This window comes from Diadema setosum, chromosome 1 (assembly GCF_964275005.1).
Source record: "Diadema setosum chromosome 1, eeDiaSeto1, whole genome shotgun sequence".
Lineage (NCBI taxonomy): Eukaryota > Metazoa > Echinodermata > Echinoidea > Diadematoida > Diadematidae > Diadema > Diadema setosum.
The window spans coordinates 15668390-15691193 of NC_092685.1; the positions used below are offsets into that span (position 1 = coordinate 15668390).

A 22804-nucleotide genomic window follows, 5' to 3' on the forward strand; every position below is an offset into this window, starting at 1 on the left:
TTTCATCAAATAAGGCACAAAAGTGTATAAGGAAAACGTTTGACTGCATCTTTGACCAATCACATCTATGGATTCATAAAAATGAGATAGGCCTAAAAAAAAGTTTTATCTCTAGCTGTACTTGGCAAATTGGAAACGGTCGGACACCAGGAAGCAAGTACGTGTTAAGACTACCTTAACTTTTTCCTACAAGCTACAATAATCCTCCCACCCCCCCCCCCCCCCAAAAAAAAAAGATAATAATTCAAATCCGGTAATTCTGCAGGGATCCGAACTGATGGCAAACTGGCCGCGAAGCAATCGGACTCTCTGGACGTGTTGTGGACGTGAATAGTAGTACGCCCTCTCGACGAATAAACATGTAATTTCCGCATATCACGTGGGATCAGTAAATTGTACAAGTATTTACCATGGCCGAGTCCGGCGATTCCACAACAACGGGAGTAATTCCCAACATCAAAATTGATGAAGCCACCATCAGTGAGGACGATAAACAGAAGGCAGAGACACTTAAGGATAAAGCCAACACGTTTTTCAAGGGTAACCGAATTATTTTTGCTCTTAGTACCACGTATCACTGAAAAGCTGTTAATCGTGCATGTTACTGCAATTCGATTTCCTAAATCTTGCTAGGGAAAGTGAGGCACGACATACAATTTTAAGCGTGCACGGGACTAAGCGAAATTGCATCATAGCCAGCATGCAGCACTTATCCCGTCGCCTGTAATTTATGGCGCATCTCTATCTAATAGGTCTAACGTTAGTGAAGATGGTTATAAGCCAGTCAAACATAAGATCTCTTTTGTACGTGGTGGTTTTTGCTTGGGTTGTAAGAATTCTCACTGAAAAAAGAAAAACTTCCATATTTTCCACATAAATTCTATCCTGAAATTTTGGATCCAAACCATGCAAACCAAACTAAATTTACATGTAGCTAGAATGAATCTAACGTTAGTTCTTGTGAATGTGATAAATTTGCATGTGAATGTCTTGACTAGGCTCCATGACCATGTTCCATCTATCTCCAATTATTGTATTATATGACTCAAAATTAAATCATTTCCGACTAAGTGTTAGAGCATGTCTTGGCATAACTTGGTTTGTCATCCATGTTCCCTCTACAGTTGAACCTCTCTTATCCGGCCTCCCTTTATCCGGATCTCTCTATTAATATACGGACGCAATCTCGCCGTGATTTTTTTTTTTTTAGTAATTATGGAAGGAAAGGGGGATTCCCAACTCCTTGACAACTCCTACCCAAACACACATGAATTACATATACTTCCAACATGATTAACATACATTAGTCATTACATGAAATTTCCTTCCAAATTGCTTACCTCCAGACATTTCAACATCCCCAAACATCCCCAAATGTAACAATAGAAGAGGTTGCAGTATACACATTACTACATGTGGTACTACAATGGGCTACATCAGTACATGTGTATGTATATGTACATGTATAAAGCATTGAGTCTCCCGTATCCGGCCAAATCCCTTATCCGGATGAGCCCCGGTCCCGACTTGTCCGGATACAAGAGTTTCAACTGTATCTCCAATTATTGTATGACTCAAAATTAAATCATTTCCTACTGTACTATGTCTTGGCATAACTTGGTTTGTCATCCAAAATCTCATCATCGTCATAGTAGTGTACCATTATTGGGCCTTAAGAGAGTGATTAGAAGACTATTGACAGAAAGTTCCTTCTTGTGCAATTCCAATGGCTTGTTGCATCTGAGTCACAGTTTGATGTTTACATTCATCATAGTTAATTGCTTTAAAAAATGTATGTAGTCATCCCCTGCCCAATTTCTCTGTGAAGTACCGTATTCCACAGTATACTTTGCTTCACTACACTGTTTGCCTTCAATGATTAAAGACCATTCTAAAGTCTATGTATGACTTTATCCCACCGTACTATGCATAGCTTGTCATGAGCTATGTATTAGTATTATAAGGATCATTCAAGCAAGGTTCCAGTTTTGAGAATTCTACTTCAATATGTATTAATTGGATTGAAAAGACAAGAGCAACAATTCTTTTTATACTTTTTGTTATTTATCAGATGATTGAAGAAGACTGGAGCTTGATAAAAAGCACTTAGAGGCTTAAATGTAATTTGTGCTCTGTAAAAACTGTTTATTATTATTATTGTATCTGTTCTCATTCCTTTCCTTTTGCAGCACAAGACTTCCAGCAAGCCATTACCTTCTACACAGAAGCTATTGAGATAAATCCATCTGTAGCAGCTTACTATGGCAACAGAAGTTTTGCTTATCTCAGGACAGAATGTTTTGGCTCTGCCCTTGAGGATGCCAGTAAAGCTCTGGAGCTGGACAAATCATACATCAAGGTGCTTCCAAAGTTCTAGAAACTTCAAGGCCTATCTTTTATTAGTATTATTATGTTTTTCATTTTCAATGCAAAAGGTTGATTTTGTCTTGTTTGTTGGGAGGGGTTGTTTTTAGATCTTTAATAAAGGATATCTTTTTAAAATAAGATAGCTTGAAGTCTGGCTCCATGCACGCCTTAGTAGAAATTGTCAGGGTTGAAATAACTGACTTGATTTTAATGCTTGAAGAGCTGCATTTGAAACATTTTGAATCTTTTATTCATGTGAAAAAGTGTTAAATTTCACAATAGTATGTAATGTGGGTTTCCACATTACCCCATGTTGAGACCTTCAAAAAGAATGGAGGCATAATAATTGGGCATAATAATTTTACAGAGGTTTGTAAATTGACTTTAATACAGGGCTACTACCGGAGAGCAACAGCCAACATGGCACTTGGAAAGCTTAAGATAGCACTCAAAGACTATGAAACGGTAAGAATTTTCACTTTGCTTTCAGACATTCTCTCATCACCACATTTCTGCATAAAGAAAATATTTTGACATTTTATTTCAAGTAAAATCTAAGTGAGGAACAAGTGGAGCAGAAGTAATATATTAATGTTTACCAGTTATTTTGAAATCAAAGGGTGATACTCTCTGCATCATGCCTGCTTTTACATGACACACAAATCTCTGAAGTATCTATCTGACTTGGCATGAATTCTGATAATAGGGGACATTTTTGAAAAGTGAATAAAAAAAAAATCCATTCACCTTGTGACTGCTGTTCAAAGAGGTATCAAGGTTACACATTCAAAAAAAAAAAATTGTTATAGTAATAATGTCATCTTTGTAGTAGTCAATCTGTAGTCTGATACTCTTCCCATGAAAATCATAATTTCTTCATTCAAGGAACATTCTGCATTCATTTTACCCTTCTATCTTTCACCTGGAAGGTTGTCAAGTACCGGCCAAATGACAAGGATGCCCGAACCAAGTATACTGAATGCAACAAACTTGTTAAGCAGATGGCCTTTGAGAGAGCCATTCGGGTCGATAAAGAGAAGAAATCTATCTTGGACTCGATTAACCTGGATAACATGAGTGAGTTCCATGAAGTTTACCCATACATGCATTTCTAAAATAGAATTGTTTTCTGTTAAAAATGTCAAGAGCTGTCCCTAACTGAAGTGGGTATATAATGAAATGATAGTGCACTGAACAACAGACTTTGTACAAATGACATCCCATGGTCAAAAAGACAACATGCTTTTGTTATATTCTTACATTTTCAATGGATAACCCTATTTTTGCTATGATTAGAAGAGTATCAAAACAAGCTATAAGGAAGGTCATCATTTCTCTTTTGTATGCACAAAGAAACAGCAACAAACCAACTCATCAAAGGTCAAGCAGAGATTTTTTTTCTTTTCGGATTTTTTTAATGCATAGTTTTGTGGTTTGTTTTGGTTTCTTTGTCAAATTAAATCAGTGTACATCAACAGTTGCCATCAGCCATAAGCTGTGTTTAGTAGTTTTTGAAGTTTGTGAAAAAATACTTCAATACACTTAATGATTAGGATATTGTTAATAAGATTAAACAAAAATATATAAAACCATTAGGAATAAGTGCAAAGTGATGAAAATATCAAAACTGTATTATAAGAGGTGAACAGAAAGAAGAATACTAGGTCAGTATAAAAGTGAAGATATGAAGAGAAACTGAACAACCAGATAGGAATGTAAAAGAGGCAGGAGTTAAAAAAATTCTGTCAGTGGACAAAGTTTGGTAGACTTAGGGATAGCAGCTTGCAAAATGAAAACAAGATTTTCTTCCTGCAAGAATGATTACACACAGTAGAAAAAACAGAAAGTCAAAATGTGTTGGCTGCGCTTGATTTATGTTGTTCTTAGTTTGTTGAAAGTTGTTAATGGTATTGTGTGTGTCTTCCAGTCATTGAAGATGAGTACACAGGTCCTGCGCTGGAGAATGACAAAGTGACAAAAGATTTCATGGTGCAGCTGTTGGATCACTTCAAGAATCAGAAGATACTACACAGGAGATATGCCTACACAGTAAGTCATAAAGCAAGTCAGTGAACACACATACTCACACTTGCTTGTGTCTTTTATTCAATATTTTTCTTCTTTCCTTTGCAATTTCAAATGCTTTCACTATTCAGTTGGTATATTAGTTGCGTGTTTACCTGTTTGTTTTCAGTAGAGTTCCACTTATCTTATCTGTACTTACCTGTACTTCAGGATCTTGCAGTTTTCTGTTTCTGTCAGCATGTTTTCAGATTTAGGCCTTTTGGTCACACATGTAAACCATATTTCACCTTTCCATTTTGGATGATGGTCCCTTTTCAGGACAGAAACCATGACATAGAATGACCAAAAAAAAAAAAAAAATGGATGAGGGTGCTTTACAAGAATCTGAATGAAAATGTTAGGATGAGACTTGATGTTATATCTTTGTACACAAATTGTAATGATAGAAATGATGACAACAAATAGTATTATGATAATGATAATAAAGATCAAGATAGATGTGGTCGTATTCATTTTTTTTTCTCTGTGATGTTTGTGTATTATCTCTTGACTCAAATATGCAACTAAGATTATTTTGTTTCTCTCACCAGATATTAATGCAAATCCTACAAGTGTTCAGAAAGTTACCATCTCTGTGTGACATCACAGTACCAGAAGGAAGCAAGTTCACGATATGTGGCGACATCCATGGCCAGTTCTACGATCTCCTCAATATATTTGAGATCAATGGATTGCCTTCACAAGACAATCCATACGTATCCTTTCTCAAGGTTTGATCGGGCTATGCATGTGGATCGTAACTAGATGTACTCGTAATGAGGTCTGGGATCAAGACTAACTGGGTCTGGGCAATACTTTCCTTATTTTGACCATTTCCCTACTGCACTCCAAATATCATCAGATTTGCACATGCTTGTATCAATGACAGTATGTATATTACCATTATACTAGGTGCGCCAAGTGCTGAATGTACATGAAAACAAATGAAACTCTGTTGTGAAGTATCCCATAGCAAGGCTTCATCATGGTTGTAATGTTGATACTAGATAAGCAAGACCTGTATCACCACCAATGGGTTTTGTTTCGATCAATAGTATAGAAAGCTTAACAGTCATTCCGCTGCAAAACATTCCTTAACCCTAAACACACAGCTCTTCAATGGGGACTTTGTTGACAGGGGATCCTTTTCTGTAGAAGTAATTTTCACATTATTTGGTTTCAAGCTGCTGTATCCAGATCACTTTCATCTATCAAGAGGTAAGTCACTGACTCCTACTGTGAGAGAGAAAGAGAAAAAAAAAAAAACCTACACAAAACAATACACCCTGCCTAAAGGTTGCAGATTAATGAGCCACTTATAGCTATTACAGTATCATAAAAACAGGCATTAGCAGAAACACCTGCATGTATAACTAAGTGAGAGATGAATTAGTAGCAGTGATGTGATATGTGTGAATGCAGCAGATGTTCTTCATGTGGTGAGCTTACTGGAGTTAAATCATTTGAACAAAGGTGTCTCTTTGTGTCATCTCGTTATCATCTTTTTCGAGGTTTTCACATTTCATGACACCTACCCCGGTTAGATGTATTGGTGATTGATTCATATTTTGATGAAACAATAGGAATCTACAACAAACAGTATCAAATACATTTATCCCATTTCCTCGAATTAAAAGCACTTTTGCAGTTGGAGACCGATTTGCATGTAAAGTAGTGCATACAGTTATGAAAATGCGTTTGGACAAAAATTTGGACAAAGGCAAAGGGAGGAAAAAAATAAATGCACTCAGATCACCTTGAAGCAAATCGTGGAGAAGGAATATTATGGAAATCTGAAGTATGTATTTTGTAGGTCCTTTCATCCCTCCAAGATAAAAAAAACAAGATGAGGCAGCAATCCTCATGTTTATAATGATATGGATGAGTGAAAACATTTTCAAACTAAGGGCTACCTTGCTTTTGTTTAGCACTTGATCTAGACTAAAATTGATGATAAATATTGCGGGTCCAAGTATGTAGAAGTTCAGAAAATTTGTTGAAAATTAAGAATTAAAGTTTAAGCTCCTTTTTATTACATTCAAAGTTATTCATGGCTTGGCTCCCTCTTATCTCAGCGAACTTCTCACCATAAAAACAACCCAGTTTTACAGACTTCGTAGTTCAAATGACACCATGCTCCTCAGTCATCCACGGTGCAAGACGAAAATTACCTCAGGTGACCGTGCTTTTGTTAGTGCTGCACCAAAACTCTGGAATATAAACTTCCCTCCCTCAATCAGACATACATCATCAATAAACAGGTTCAAAAATCTCCTTAAAACACATCTATTCCACGATATTCCCAGATATTGGATATTTTTATGCCTCCGCCAACGAAGTGGCCGGAGGCATTATGTTTTCGGGTCGTCCGTCCGTCCGTACGTCCGTCCGTCCTTACGTACGTACGTCTGTCTGTACGTCCGTCCGTCCCGTGTTTTTGTCGATATCTCAACCGTGTGGTGGTTTTATATCAAACTTGGTATGAGGGTATATCCTTGGGGGATAATACTTTGTGTGGATTTTAGGGTCACAGGGTCAAAGGTCAAAGGTCACAGGTTATTTTTGTGAAAAAAAAATTGAAATTTCATGTTTTTCTCCATATCTCGCAAATGGTTCAAGGTATCTTCATGGAACTTAGTATATATGCTTGTACCGATGGGCAGTGATTATCTAGGGAAGTTGGGGGTCATGGGTCAAAGGTCAGGGGGTCAGAGGTCAAGGTCAACTCCTCAAAATATCACTACTTTCCTTATAATGCAATGCCTGAAGGATTTTTTTAAAACTTGATGTATGCATGTATAACCCAATGTATATTCTGTGGGAAGTTTCTTGCCAAAAGGTCAAAAGTCAAAAGGTCAAAGGTCAAGTGAAAGTGCTAAATTGCACTTCTTCCTCCATATCTCGAAAGTAACTCAAGGTATTATCATGAAACTTGCATATTTATGCATGTTCTACCTAACAGTGATTCTCTTTGAAACTGTGGGGTCAAAGTCAAAGGCCAGGTTTAGATAATACTATTTTACCATTTGATACTGAAATTATACTTTTTCTCAATACCTTGAAAATTACTCAATGCATAAACTTATAAAAGGGTCACAAGTCAAGTGAAAATCATCAGTTCCCTCAAATACCTGCACTCTGACGTTTTAATCATTCATCCAATTGAACCTAGTTCTAGGAAAGTGAACATTCAGCACATTTGTGGCAAACCTGTCATTTTAATATTTTGCCAGTTGTGTAAAACTGTCATCACACATTGTCAAGACATTGTACTATAGACCTATTAGGAGAACCATGCATTATGGCGGAGGCATACACCAGTCGAAGTAGCGACATTTCTAGTTTATGAACTATGATGATGCAATTATCAGTCCTTTAATTGTATTTTTCTTTGTATTGATTATGTCTTGTTGTTATGCGCAGTTGAGTATATATGCTACATAGAAACTGCACAATATAAATTCACGATTATTATTATTATTATTATTATTATTATTATTATTATTATTATTATTATTATTATTATTATTATTATTATTATTATTATTATTATTATTATTATTATTATTATTATTATTATTATTATTATTATTATCATTATCATCATCATCATCATCATCATCATCATCATCATCATCATTATTATTATTGAAAGAGAACTGCTCTGTTTGTTACCGACTTCTTGGATGCAGGAAATCATGAGAGTGATACCATGAACCAGATGTACGGTTTCTATGGTGAAGTCAAGTCAAAGTACACGCCCATGATGGCGGAGCTGTTCACCGAGGTGTACAACTGGCTGCCGCTGGCACAACTCATCAACAACAAAGTCCTGGTGAGTTATTCAGTTAATAAACCTGTTCAGGGCTGCTTTCTGCCCATACCATTGACATTTTATGTAGCATAGGCACTGGTGCTGATGATAGGGTCACTCACCGACTGTCTGCAGGAAACCGAGTTTCTTACAGAAACAGAGTTTTAATCAGAACTTAATGATTTGTATTACATTCCATAATACATTGTATTCGGTTGCAGGTTATGCATGGTGGATTATTCAGCCAGGATGATGTCACGTTAGATGACCTTCGAGCCATCAAGCGGGATATGCAGCCCCCAGAAGCAGGTAAAACACCTTGCGCAGGAAAATGTGTCTTTTTTAGTCATGCTTGTTACAATATGTCTGAGCATATTAATCATTATCAGTAGCCACCTAGGTCATTTGAGACCACATCAATGCTATGTTTATGGATTGCAGGAGTCACTCCGAGAGAAGGATTTGTTATTGGGCTCTTCTTTGCAACAACTCCTTGCCCAGAACTGTAACAAATCACGACAAGCATTTTGTCCCCATGCTGAAAGAGTCACAAATGCATATATAGATTGTCATGCTGTAATACAGTCAAATGTAACAGATCTTAATGAGAGTTCAATCCCTTCACCCTCTCACCAGGAGTGTAGTGTTCACACCAGTAATTGTAGGTGTTACCAGCAGTAGTTGTTTCGTATTTAAAAGCAGTGTTTTTTTTTTAATATTGTTTGTTATTCTACTGATGACACCTTTTGTATGCATGCAGTGTTGAGCCCCTCCTGAAATTGTGAAAAACACTGGTTGTGGTTTCAGGACTGATGTGCGAGCTGCTGTGGTCAGACCCCCAGCTGCGGCCGGGCCGATCCCCGAGCAAACGGGGGGTGGGGATCCAGTTTGGGCCGGACATCACCAAGCGGTTTCTGGAGAAGAACAGCCTTGAGTACATTGTCCGCAGCCACGAGGTCAAAAATGAGGGCTATGAGGTCACCCATGATGGCAAGTGTATCACCGTCTTCTCGGCTCCAAACTATTGGTGAGTTTTGTACGGTCGACTCCTGTTAAAACAAATGCCTCGGGATTGGCAGTTTTCTATTTGTTATTGAAATTTTGTGAAAACTGAACAATCAAAGTATATACAGCTATAAAGATAATAATTTTGGGACCTGAATTTTTTCTTCATTGTGATGGGAATTTTGTTACATCCCTGTTCATTATAACAGTAGTGCACTGTACTACATCCGCTATCCACTGAAATGAATTGAAGTATTCAAGCACAAAAAGTCAATCCTGTGATGATGGTCAGGGGGTGGGATGGGAGGGATAAACTTTACAATCATTTATGTGTCAGTGTTCTACAGGTATACCTTGCCTCAGAAAGTTGATTTTATTGCTGAAAAGATGTTTTTCGTAAAACATCAATTGTAAGCCATTCTGTGTTCTCAGTCTTACATGAAGGTAAAATCCCAACAGGTAAAAGCTTCAGAGGAAACATTAAATTTGCTCTGCTTTCTAGATCACTTTCACATCAGACTCAGACTAACCATAGAGCAAATCTTATGGTATGACATTGATTCTATAGTTGCACACCTGGGCTTGAAGTCTATCTTTCATTGTTTTGTAATTATGCCATTTCCACAGTGACCAAATAGGCAACAAAGGGGCTTTCATCAATCTCGGCTCAGATCTCAAACCCAATTTCAGGACGTACGAAGCAGTGGTGAGTATTTGCAGCCAATCGGAGTGATGATGTGTAGTGTAAAATCAGTCTTACTGACCACCTATTGATGGTGGCTCATACATTGGCCAACAGAAGCCCATCTGCTTGAAATCATTGCATTACAGACTCTATGTTTGGTTGCTGCATCTATATTGAGTCAAATAAGTTTATATCATGTTGTCAATATTTTACTGCAGTGTTTTGTGGTCTCAAGTACATAGTTGTGCACGGTGTCACATACTTTGCTTAGTTTTGCAAAGAGCCTACCTACATGTACTATAAAGAAAGAATTAAGTGATATGGAGTATCACATACCTTTTTTTATGAAAGAGCAAATGTTGCCTCTGGAATTCTAATTCCAACTTTTATATTGTGCATCACGACTGTCTTGCATTTAATGTGCATTCATATGTGTGTCCAAAGTGAAATAGTATGGTTTTGGGGAATGGAACATTGATATCTGCATGAAAGTAATTGAGAGAAATTTTCCCCTTTAAAAGCTGTGCATAGTCATACATTGAGTTTTCTTTTTAGCTGAACTCTCATGCAAAGAATGTCTAGAATCATATACAACAAATGCAGTCAGAATGAGAAGCTGTTGGATGTTAGTTATACCCTTATTCTGGACATACCTGTAAGCATGAGACTTCCATCATATTGCCTTTTCAGAGCACCTAGATATGTAGGTCATGGTTGCTTTATTTTTGACAAGCATCAGTTGCTTTTAAGATGGCCACAGAAAAATAAATTTAAAGTCAACAAGTGTGTGAGATATATTTAAATAGGAATTGAGTCACAGAGCGCTTATTGTTTGTTCTGTCCAGTGATGATACTGACCGGTGTCTTTTTCTTATCCTGTTTGTCCACAGCCTCATCCCAATGTGAGACCGATGGCATATGCCAACTCCATGTTTGGATTCATGTGATGAAGGCTATAGCCAGATGTTTAGGACTATGATAGCTGAACATTTGTGTCTGCATGTGTGTGGTTGTGTGTGAGATGGGTGTATGCATGTCTATGTGTGTGTGTGTGTGTGTGTGTGCCTGTGTGTGTGTATATATGTTTGTTGTATGCAAGTGTGACTGTGAATGTGCCTACTAGTGTATGTGATAATATTCTGTGTGCGTCTTTGTTTCCTAACTCAGTGTCTCAGCGGCCATGCTTTGCTCGGCTAGCTGTCCGCCCATCTGCACTGGGCCTAACATGGGGAAATGCTGACGACCCTCCTGCGATATATTTAGATGAAAGTCTGCCAGTTGCAGCTTGTACATGATGTTTGTGGATGTTATGATCAGATGATAAGTTTTGTGTCGTTCATTGAGGGCCTTGAGCTGTTCAGACAGTGCTGTTGAAGTTGGGATGATTTTGCTGGCCACTATATTGATGTATTATATAGAGGGAGGGAAGCAAAGTGAAAATGTCCAGACAATGTGCGTGCAAAAAATAAGTTTGCCCCAAAGAGATCTCTATGAAGCATCATAGAGCTGGAAGTTGCTGTCTGCATAGGGTTGCTGATGGTCTGCCACAGAAATCAACACGCTGGACCTTGGCATTTTGGGGTATATGGTTTTCATGTGGCAACATCAGATAGTTATACTCAAAATGCACATTTGCACACATGAACACACACACAGAATGAATAGGTGTCCTCATCTAAAGTGTGACTGGAAAATATTGTAACAATTTGTCAGCAAAAAAAAATATGCAAATAATGGAATGAGCAATTCTTTTGTTTTTCCCCAAAACCGGAAGGCAGTTTGTGTCGAGTTAAGATATTCACCATTCTAAATGACTGAGGGCATTAACCAATAAAACTAATGTGAAAAGTTTAAATGCTAAAGATGAAGTCTGCTACTTGAATACAACTACACCTTCTTTGTATGTTGTATCAGACTCCACTCACTTTACAAGACAGAGTTACACAACTATGCATATAATTTATATCAAAGCAAAGCTTGGTTTTTTCTCTACATTGTTGCTCATTACTTGTCCAGTGTCACAAAAATCTTTGAAAGTTTTCCCAAAGCATGGCTATGTTGCTGTCTCATAATAATGTCTCACACAGGGGGTTTACACCATGGCACATAAAGAGTTAAAACTTCATCTCCAGAGAAGATCAGTCTCTCGAGATATCAGAGTGAATGAATGATATAAATACTCACATAATGCCAAACTATTGGAATATCGTGAAGATGTCTAGGTTTGGATCAAAATAGAAAATGAAATAAGGGCAAATTTCAGAAATACTTCTGTGGCCCACTCAAAATTCTGTGTTCATCCTGTTTAAGCTAGGGTTGATGCAAGGAAAGAAACTGCCATTGAGAAAATGAATTTTGTGTGTCTTTCTCCTCTCCGTAATATGTTGTGTCCACATCATGATGGATAAACAATGAAAAGCAAGCTGCAATAAAATGTTCTTTTGAAGATGATGACTTCATCACCCGAGTCAATAGCTGTCTCTGAAAGGGGTGAAATTTTACATTGTGCTGAGATTTTTAGGACCTTCTATGCCTGTTTTGTAAAGATTAAAGGCAGCAGGATATTGCTTAAAAACTGAAGATGGGTCATTATTTAGCTAGAAATGGCCAGAGTACCAGAAATGATTAAAAACTGTTATGCCAGCAAACTGCCTTGGGCCACACAGTTGAAGATGCCACCACAAATAGCTCACTTTCTGCCATGGGTTTTGCTTTTTCTTCAGATTTAAATGAAGAGCAAGCTTTTAGCCTCTTCTTTAAGATAGGTCACTATCCTCTTGTCAATGTTCAGTGGATGTGCTCTTTTGGCTCTCGGGTCTGGTGAGTGGTTGCCTGTCCTGTACATAGCTCGAGAGGCTGATGTAAGTTATATATGCTCCCGACCAGTCATCACCTCTGCCATGCCATTTATAGATGGAACTCTATCATAGTGTTACATGGCTGCCTCACTGGGGTTAATCAACAAGGGAATATGGACTACATAAATCGGTATGTACTGTCTTAGAAGCTGGGGAAATTTGATTTGGATGAGGGACTGGTGCCAGCAACAGCAAATAATAATTGAATGTGGATTTTTTATGCTGCATTGAATATATGTCACATGTGCCCTTTACCTGTAAGATTAGGAAGAAATTTTTAGAGCAAGGTTATACAGTAGCAGCTGTACAGTAGAAACCCTTCAGTATGGAATGTCCTTTTCTTTAAAACATAGAATGTTAAATTTGTAGGCTTATATTGTCAAGAGATATAATGTGCAGTGCTAATAGCAGTCCCAATTACACATTTTTGTATCATGTCATGTGAGAAAAGATACACCATTTTCAACAATGTGTGATTTATGCAGTAGATTTTGAATTTCTACATGAGCAACATTACACATTTGAAGATTCCTTGCTGATTAAATTGAAGTCAAATTCAATGGCAAGCACTACTCATTATCTGTAAAATTCTCTGGCATGTCATAAATCCTGTTTAGTACAGACCCAACATCTTGTGTATCTTGTTTAATGCCCAAACATGTAAACGCAATGACAGTTTTGTAATATTGTGTTGTTCATGTGTCTGACCATTATAGAATGTAAATACAACAGCGAGTTGTTTGAAACAGATATACCAATATCAAGGGGAATCCCGCTATAATGAGGTAGCTGTGTCCGGCTGATTTACCTTGTTATATCCAGTCCCTCGTATCTATACACTTTGAACACACCCACAGATGTTCACTATATGAACTAGTTTTGTCATGATGCTTGTTGTCATGTTATAGATTTGACAAAAATCATGCCACAGACAGGACCTACCTTTTAGCTACTTTTTCACGCACTTGGCCAATCAGAGCTCAGGTAATACAGAGCACACATGTAGGCAGGTGGCACTCGTCACTGGGGGTTATCACTTTGAATACACACATCAATAATGCCAACAAATATAGAGAGTGTGATATTGCCTGCTATTTTATTGGCACTATTGACTAAAAAAAATTCCTTGTTTAATCTGCACAAATTTTTCTTTGATTTTTTTTTCTGTTTTTTAGCCTAAAATTTATCTTGCATTAGAAGAAACTTCAATTGCTTTAGGTTAAAACATAAAGGTTAGTTGGGACCTGATGATTTACCTCATTATAAGCGGATTCTTAGAGTGCATCCAACCTGGTTATAGCGGGACTCCTCTTTACACATTGAACATGTTAGCTGCATATTTGCCTACTTTGGTCAGAGGAAATAAATAGAAATCTTTTACAAAGTGTCTTTAGGATGTCAGTATAGGAAACCGACTGTCAGAAGATATAAACAAACTTGGAAGTGGCTGGCAGTGAACTGACTTCATTGTATTACTTATCACGTGATGAGTAGAATAGATTATATCCATTTCTTTTCTCAGGGTTCTTTTATAAGTTTAGAAGTTAGGATAAAGTGCTTGGAATGCGAAAGCAGGTGTGAGAATTATTAACCGTTAACCTATCTTCGTTGACCTACATATCTGTCATTAAAGGACAAGTCCACCTTTATAAACGTGGATTGAGTGAATGCAGCATTATTTGTCGAAAACATCAGTGAGAGTTTTAGGAAAATCGGTCAATCTGTTCAAAAGTTATTCATTTTTTAAGTTTCTGCTCAGTCATTGCTGGATGAGAAGACTACTACAGCTTGTGATGTCACATGTGTACGATATAAAGAAAACAAAGAAAATTAATCATATTTTCACTTTTCTCGCATAATAAAAGAACGCCTGACTTGCCTCTTTCTGAAGGCAGGGGAAATAATATTACCCTTAAAATATTTCAGTGACAAGTTGAGGAAATGTGCACTCGTTTCAAAAAGTAAAATTTTGTGCATTCTCTTACATTTTCCTGATATTGTTGTATGCATGTGACATCATACACTGTAGTGGCGGTCTTCTCATCCAGCAGTGACTGTGCAGATACTTTAAAAATTCATAACTTTTGAGCAGATTGTCCAATTTCCCCCAAACTTTCACTGATGTGTTCTACTATCATTGTTGCATTCACTCAATCCACATGTAAATGAAGGTGGACTTATCCTTTAAGATTTTCATGTCAGTGCTTTGTCTATCCTGTCACCATTTTGCCACTTTCAAATTGAACATATAGAAATAGATGTAAGGGAAAATATGCTTGTTTTATGAGCAAGTCGTTGCTGATTTACATGCACAATTATCTCCATGTCCAGCATATATTCCCCCCCCCCCAAAAAAAAAAAAAATGAATAAATGAAATAAAAAGATTGAAAAACAAAACAAAAACCCACCAAATATCCATGTACTGTAGTACATTGAAAATCTCTTTCCATGGATGGCCTGGTGGACAGAGAAAGCATTCTGTCCAAATTACTATGTTCCAGAGAAGTTTCCTTGCGTGAAAATCTATTTTTTATGCTTTTGTAAACCTTGTTCCATCCCTCCCCAACCATCTCACATCTAGTTTCCCCTTCGACCGAATGTCTTGACCCTCTCTTCACTCATTCCCCTTTCCAATCGTGCAGCACCTCTCTGATACATCCCTCTCATAATGGCACCGGATATGTGTTCATAAGTGTTACAACTTTCTGCAAATCATCCTTTGTTATGGTGACAAATTGATATGCAATGTTCTCCTCGTGTGCATCTGTCCAGACACAGAGTGATTATACAGTAGTTGCTGGCGATTTACTTCCAATTTTGAAGGGAATAATTGTGTATAAAATGAGAAGACATAAAAATGTTCATGGCAATGAAATCGTAAATTTGGTACTTGATGGAAGCTTGGAGTGTATTCATTATTTTGTGACTGAAAAGATCAAGATCATCAAGTGTAAGTGTTGTATTTTTGAATGTTCCCTGAGAAGCGTTTCACATTGACGGAATGTAGATTGGCAACAAATGCAACAAAGGGATGGACAAATTAAGACCAATGTTAAAATTACAGTCTGTAAAATGTCCTGATGAGAATCGTGTGGCATTCATTGCACAAAGGTTTTACCCAAGGCTTTTAGATATATATGTATGTTGTATAAGTAAGAAATGTTTGCGTCATGAAATTTTCATGATTGGAGCTGACAGCCGTTTTCGCAATATGAAATTTTCTCAAATTGCCACTGGCATTCAATGTGTATAATGAAGGCAAGAACTCGCATGCATTTTAATTTCACAAATCTTGGCTCTCATGAAATTCGTGAAATAAAAATGTAAGTGAACATTTCTGGTTTTACAGTATGTAACTGGGAGACCAGTAGTCTTGAAACAAGACTGTACAGTTTTTGTTTGTCCTGCATATTGTGACTGAACCTCTTATTTATGACTTTTAACTTTTCACATGCCCACTGTGAAACATTTATTTCATTTATTGCAGAGGTCCAAACAATTTAAATTAACTTATCTCTCTCAGTGTGATGACAGGGTAGGGGTCAAATTGGAGAAGTCATTTGTCATATGAATGGAACTTAAGAAATACCTAACCTGAGTGCAATGAGCTTCTTTTGTAAATCATTTCAAGGGTGATGGTAGAATGCTTACGATGACTACATGTACATGCAGTGTATCATTGTACACCCAATGTACCTGTTGCTACTGGGTAGCACTGTGATGATCGACAGAGGATTCACACGCTTTCATCGAGCAACACACAAGCCTGCATCTACATTGTACTTGTATATCTGCCCCAACCTATCCCTAACAGGAAAAATTCCATGAGCTTGTTATCTTTCATTTCCAAATGACTGGTACATGTAGTTTAATTAAACTGTGACGTACTGCCAATTTCCGTAGCAACATGTACAGATGCGATTGGGTGAAGAATGTGTTGGCAGACAGCGAGGGGCCATGATCTGTAGAAAGATGCCTTTGGGGTTCCTAGATATTATCAAGCTGATGATGGGTCAGGGAAGCAGATACTGTTTTCTTCATGTTCTGTGGTACAGTGGCCAATTAATTGTAGCAGCTCTTGCATAAGTTGGAATGGCCATGGATGCAATGATATGGTTGTACTGTTTGGAAAATAAATATTCTTCAAACACTCTTTATTTCAACATCTTCTGGGTACTTTGCAATACATTATTTCTTCAAGTCTTTGTTGTTATTTTGCACTTCATTGATATTTAAGCATGCATTAAAATGCAGTCGATCTTACATGACTTGGGGTTACAACCAGGATCTTGAATTTGCTGTACATGTACATGTACTTATATGGTCAAATCACTTACCTGGATAAATATTCTCAGTTTTATTTTGGGATTTTCCCCAACCAGAAATTGGTTATTGAAAACTAGAATAACTTCTCATAACAGTAGATGTATCATGATACAGTGCACTCCCGTTATACCGAAATGCTCAGGACCGGCAGTTTTCTTTCGTTATAACGAAATTTCGTTATAATCGAACATATACAATATATAACGAAAACAAGGAAGCCACGCATATGTATTCTGTTTGCTGAATACTCATCATACACTGGAAAGATATGTGAAATGGGATGGGATTATTGTATTACAATATTAAACGCAAGTTCCCCTCAGAAACTGTGCGTGACACACGGAGCGAACACACAGTGATGTGAAGCGTTCGCCCATGCAGAAGCGTTCGCCCATGCAGAGACGCTATAAATACTTGTTCCGCTACGTATTTTCGAAAGCAATTCGCATTTCGTTATAATAGATCACATTTCTTTTGTTTTTCTTTGTCAGTTGCGCTCGAAAAAGACTGCGTTATAATGAATATTTCGCTATAACCGTGTTCGTTATAAGCGAATTTTGTACCATAGACTTTAATGGTGATAATTTTGGGACCAGAAGTTTTACTTCGTTATAACGAAATTTTGTTATAACCGTGTTCGTTCTAACGGGAGTGCACTGTATTCCATGTGCAGTCAAAATTACCAACCAGGTTATACTGTGAGCCAAGACCAAGTCTTTTCCCTCTTCCAGGAAAGATGTCACCATGACCACAGAAATACATGCTTATCACAGACATAGGAAGGACAGGAAGTATTATAAACAAGAAGTTGTTGCCATCATGCAAATTCAGGAAGAAGTCCTACATCTCTTTGCACAAGCAACAAAGCAAGATTTCTGCACAATTTTGATACATAGTACAGTGGAACCTTGTTATACAGAGGTCTGATATAACAGGATACATTGTACTGCAGGTCCCAACTCTTAACAGTTCATTGTTGTACAGGGTAATTCCGTGAAGTTGGGGCACAAAGTGTTACATTTAACCATAACTCAATACTAATTATGCTATACATATATTGTTTATAGGCTTTACATTTGTATTGAGACCATACATTTTCCTAGAAATTTTGTGCCATTCAGACTCAATTTTGATGAAGTTATTAAAACAATATGTAACGGTATCCTGTAGCATCATGACGTGTCCATGTAGCATCGTGATAGTTAAAATCTGGTCCTAAAAGACAAATTAATGCAATTAGCTTGACCAAAATTTGATATAATATGCATAATTACTAGATTAGTCAGATAGCTAAATATCTTAACTCTCCTTTCCACAGTTTTACTTTTGTACAAGAAAATTACACAATGTGTCACTATGCTACGCGGTGTCCACCAAATGTAACAAAAAAGGACACGCATAGCATCGTGATACATTTTGTAATTTTCTTAAATTAAAACTGTGTACAGGAAATTTGAGATATTTAGCTATCTCATTCACATCTTGTAAATGCATATTGCATCAAATTTTGGTCAAGCTAATTGCCATAATTTGTCTCTCAGGACCAAATTTTAAAACATCACGATGCTACATGGACACGTCACGATGCTACAGGACACTGTTACATATTGTTTAATAACTTCATCAAAATTGAGTCTGAATGGCACAAAATTTCCAGGAAAATGTGTGGCCTCAATGCAAATGTAAAGCCTACAAACAATAAATGTATAGCATAATTAATATTGAGTTATGCTGAAATGTATATTTTAAATATCACGATGCTACATGGACACTGCCCCAACTTCATGGAATTACCCTACAGCTGTACCCTGATTAAAGAGAAACCTGATACATGTATAACAAGGTAGGCCCTAATTGTCATGGTTATCGGGTCTTCATTTAGTTGCCTCTGTACGGCTAGCTTTATGCCGACATTCAATACTATAATAGATGACTAGATAGTAGTCCTACAGACATACAGTGTTGTAACTTTTTCACTGCCAATCTGATTCTGCTCAAACTTTACCTAATTTCAATTTGTTACTTTTACATTGTATTTCACAAACAAAATGAAGAATGCCCTTCTCCCAGGAGCATATCTAACTTTTAGCAACCAAAGAATACATGATGTTTGAGTACTTTTCTCTCACTCCTCGCTTAAATGTTTGCAGTACAAGCCAATATTCTGAAGTATTAATACAGTCATAAAACCAAAACGAAATCTAAAAAAAAAAAAAAACCTACAGCAGGTCTGCAAGGCATGAAGAGAGGGCTACAACCTTCTATGCTACAGAATTTGAACTTATCAACATCTCCACAAGATAATGCATTTACACCTGCAGTGATCCAACACACCTGGGCCCCATTTCATAAAAGTTGATATGATCGCGACTCTTGCTGGAATGGCAACTTCCCATAGCAACAGCCAATCAGGAATCTGGATTCTTGTCATTACCATGACAATTGCCATTCCAGTAAGAGTTGCTATCATATCAAGTTTTTATGAAATGGGGGCCCTGAAGTCTTGTACTGTTAAAAACACAACCACTCCGTAAGGGTGAAAAGATAGATTTAATATCCTTTTCTCGCTATTGACTCATAAGCATCGATTGTTGGTGATGTAAGTTGTCTTGCTTTCACATGCAGAAATTCCCTCCAACTTCACACTGTGCCAACGATTTACATACAGTATATAAATCTCTACCTCATTCTTTGCACACGTACGCAACACCTCAAAGTTCATGACATTGTAAGGTGTAACATTTGCAGTTTTTTAACACATCTGAAGTCCAGTGGAAGACAAGTCTTAATAGCATAATTCCCACAAGTGCTTCATGTGCCAGTGATGTCTCTGAGAAGACATGGTCAACAGACCAACACACAGACTTCTAGTATACATCATCTAAGTCCTCCGCTCCTGGCATGATGGAGAGAATCCAGAATTTCTCCAAGAACTGCATCTCTGTTGTCTTTAGAAATCTGTTAAGTAAAAAAGCAGAATGGTGTTACTTTTTTTAAATGTATATTTTCATTTTTTTGTTAACAGCAATGGAGGCAAATGGGGGACAAATTTACAATATGTACCAAATACATGTACATGTGCTACACTTCTACTGCTGTAAGGGCAACAAAATTTATTCAAAACATATCCCTCCATGTTATGGCATATATATAATGCAACTGTGTGTGTTTAGAATAGACATTGGTTTGATCATGACACAAAATGGATAACAAAATTGAAACAACAGAGAGCATCTGTTTGTATTTGTGTCAGAAGAAATTAGCAAAAAATAAAGAAGATAATGAACAAGATAAAATCATAACAACAGTGAAGCTAGGCCTTATGGCTCTCCATCAAGATAGAGGTACTGTACATAGACTCACTGTAACAACTTTTACATCAGGCCTGCCACGGATTTCCTCAACAAGGCCAAGGGGGCGCCCTTTGGGTATGGGTATAGTGCCCAGAACAGTCGAGGAGGGCTGGTCCAGAAGCTTCCGAACAGACTGAATGAAACCCTGGCTGAAGAGCTCCATTTTCCCCACCTCATCTATCACAAAGATGGGCTTCTCTGAAGAGTCTTTCTACATGTAGCAGTGGATTAAATGAACAGACCAATGTTGTATTTGTAACCAAATAACAATGCCTTGCATATGGCTCACTTACAGAAAGTCTGATGACATTGTTCTTAATAAAAAAAAAAAAAAAGTCCTTGTATCAAATATTTACTAATTTACATATTTAGATTGATATCATAGTATGCTTATGAAACAGTGTTCATAGAACAAACAGTACACAAAACTTGTTCCACAGAAAGGTAAAAGGTGCACAGCTCTAGTATCATGTGTGTGCACCACAGACATACCTCAGAAGTCAAAAGATACCTGGAGATTGCACTTTTCCTGAAGGCGTGTGCACCTTTTTCATATATTTACAAGAAACTTATTCTGCTTATTGGCCCAAACCACAATGATTGAATGTCTCATCCAAATGAGAGTTGCAAAAATCAGTATCTTACCTTCCTAGACACTACAGGTAACGCAAGCTGTTCAAATGATGGGAGATTAACGGTGTACTGACCGACCTTGGGCCCTTTGTGGTCACTGTGAGGCATAAGTTGAAACAAAAATGGATGACAAATTTATTCACTACATGCACAGGAATTTAACATGCATTGCACTGTGAATGATGTCAATAATTCTGTTAATGTAAAGTCATCTATCCGAACACTCAGTGCTGTAGCAGCTCTCATTAACATTACTAACAATGCATCATTTGCAACTGACTACGATGTATTTCATGAGGATAGCCGGCATCTGTAATCACTGGTCGTCAATTAAATAAAGTAGTCACAGCTTTCATAACAACTAGAATTCTTGCAACTTGTTGAATGTACTGTCAAGCTGCAGCCATGGCAACAGCAAATAGTGTATGGGTGCTATCTGAAGCAAGGGTAAAAAAAAAATGACTAACCCTACTTTGGCCAGTGTCCCCCTCTGCCCATCAAGTGTCACAACATCAAAGCCGATTCTCTTGCCTCCCACTCTGACCTCTTCAGTGTAAAATCCCTGGGTGGGAATAGACTTGGCACCTAGCTCTGAGCATGCCTTCCTCACAAGGGTTGTTTTGCCAACGCCTGCAACAAATGTTAACAAAGGCACTCTGTCAGTCATTCACAGAGACAAAAAAAAAAAAATAAATAAATAAATAAATAAATAAACTACTGGTACCATAACGGTAACAAATAACAAAAACACATCAACCTGAGAACATGAACTTGAAAGAAAATTATGGTTATCAGTGAACAGTCAAGTTTCCTTGTTGCCATAAGCCAATCAACAGCCCCCATCCCCCCCCCCCAAAAAAAAAAGAAACATATATTTAGACAGTTATCTTGTTTGTGTATTTTATTTTTTATTTGTTTTTGTTTTTTTATATTGAAACTTTGCACCTCTACCCTAGTTCATAGCCAGTGACGAGAAATATTTCCTTTAAGAGGAAACTTAGGAACAATTTTGACATACCAGCTTGTATCAGCATTAATGGGACAGTACAACTACAAGTTACAACAGTACAATCAATATCATATCAATTTTATTTTTGTATATAAATACAATATGTGTACAATTATAAATCTGCCACAATTCATCTTTCCATCACATATATACAATGTACCGGTACATACAATTGTACTTCTACATCATACCTGGTGGGCCAGTCAAGAAAATATGTCTGATGTTTGTTGAGCTGGCCATCTGGATCACAATGGTTCAGACTACTCTGCAGACTGTTCTTGTCTATCCGGAGAACATCTAAACTTATAAGGTTTTTCTTTCTTTAACCCTGATGAGAAAGTTTTCAGAAAGAAAGGAGGTTGTACAACATCATGAAAGACTGAAGGTGGCTGCCCCACTTTGTGATTTTCCACATATGATAGAGTCTAATATTTAAGGGGCAGTATGGCTCAATCCGTGTTGTGTCACCACTCTTAAACATGAATGAGTCTTTAGCAATGTTTTTTTTTTTTTTTTTTTTTTTTTTTAAATCAAAATGGTGTCTCTCCATGGTGCAGGGCACCACATGGCCACATCACACGTTTATGTTCTGACTCGACTCCTGACTCGAGTTGAGAGTATGTGCTTTGCTTGATAATTTTTGCATCTTATATTGTGTATCGCCATTCCATTTATTGCCGTTTACTTCG

At 37.3% G+C, this 22804-nt stretch overlaps 2 protein-coding genes across 2 annotated transcripts; one reads left to right on the forward strand and one right to left on the reverse strand.

Moving 5' to 3' along the window:
• Positions 1-410: 410 nt before the first annotated feature.
• On the forward strand, positions 411-10956 carry LOC140227439 (serine/threonine-protein phosphatase 5-like). The gene is made up of 12 exons (XM_072307847.1): positions 411-540; positions 2190-2359; positions 2761-2832; positions 3297-3444; positions 4295-4416; positions 4983-5147; positions 5544-5649; positions 8124-8266; positions 8467-8554; positions 9053-9272; positions 9878-9956; positions 10826-10956. The coding sequence occupies exons 1-12, from the start codon at positions 411-413 to the stop codon at positions 10880-10882; spliced, it is 1500 nt and encodes a 499-aa protein (XP_072163948.1). The 3' UTR covers positions 10883-10956.
• An 8658-nt stretch (positions 10957-19614) lies between these two features.
• On the reverse strand, positions 19615-22587 carry LOC140227449 (cancer-related nucleoside-triphosphatase homolog). The gene is made up of 5 exons (XM_072307856.1): positions 22307-22587; positions 21574-21736; positions 21119-21203; positions 20484-20684; positions 19615-20078 (listed from the first exon to the last, which is right to left on the reverse strand). Exons 1-5 carry the CDS (start codon positions 22353-22355, stop codon positions 19998-20000), a joined length of 579 nt encoding a protein of 192 aa, XP_072163957.1. The 5' UTR covers positions 22356-22587; the 3' UTR covers positions 19615-19997.
• Between the last annotated feature and the right edge of the window lie 217 nt (positions 22588-22804).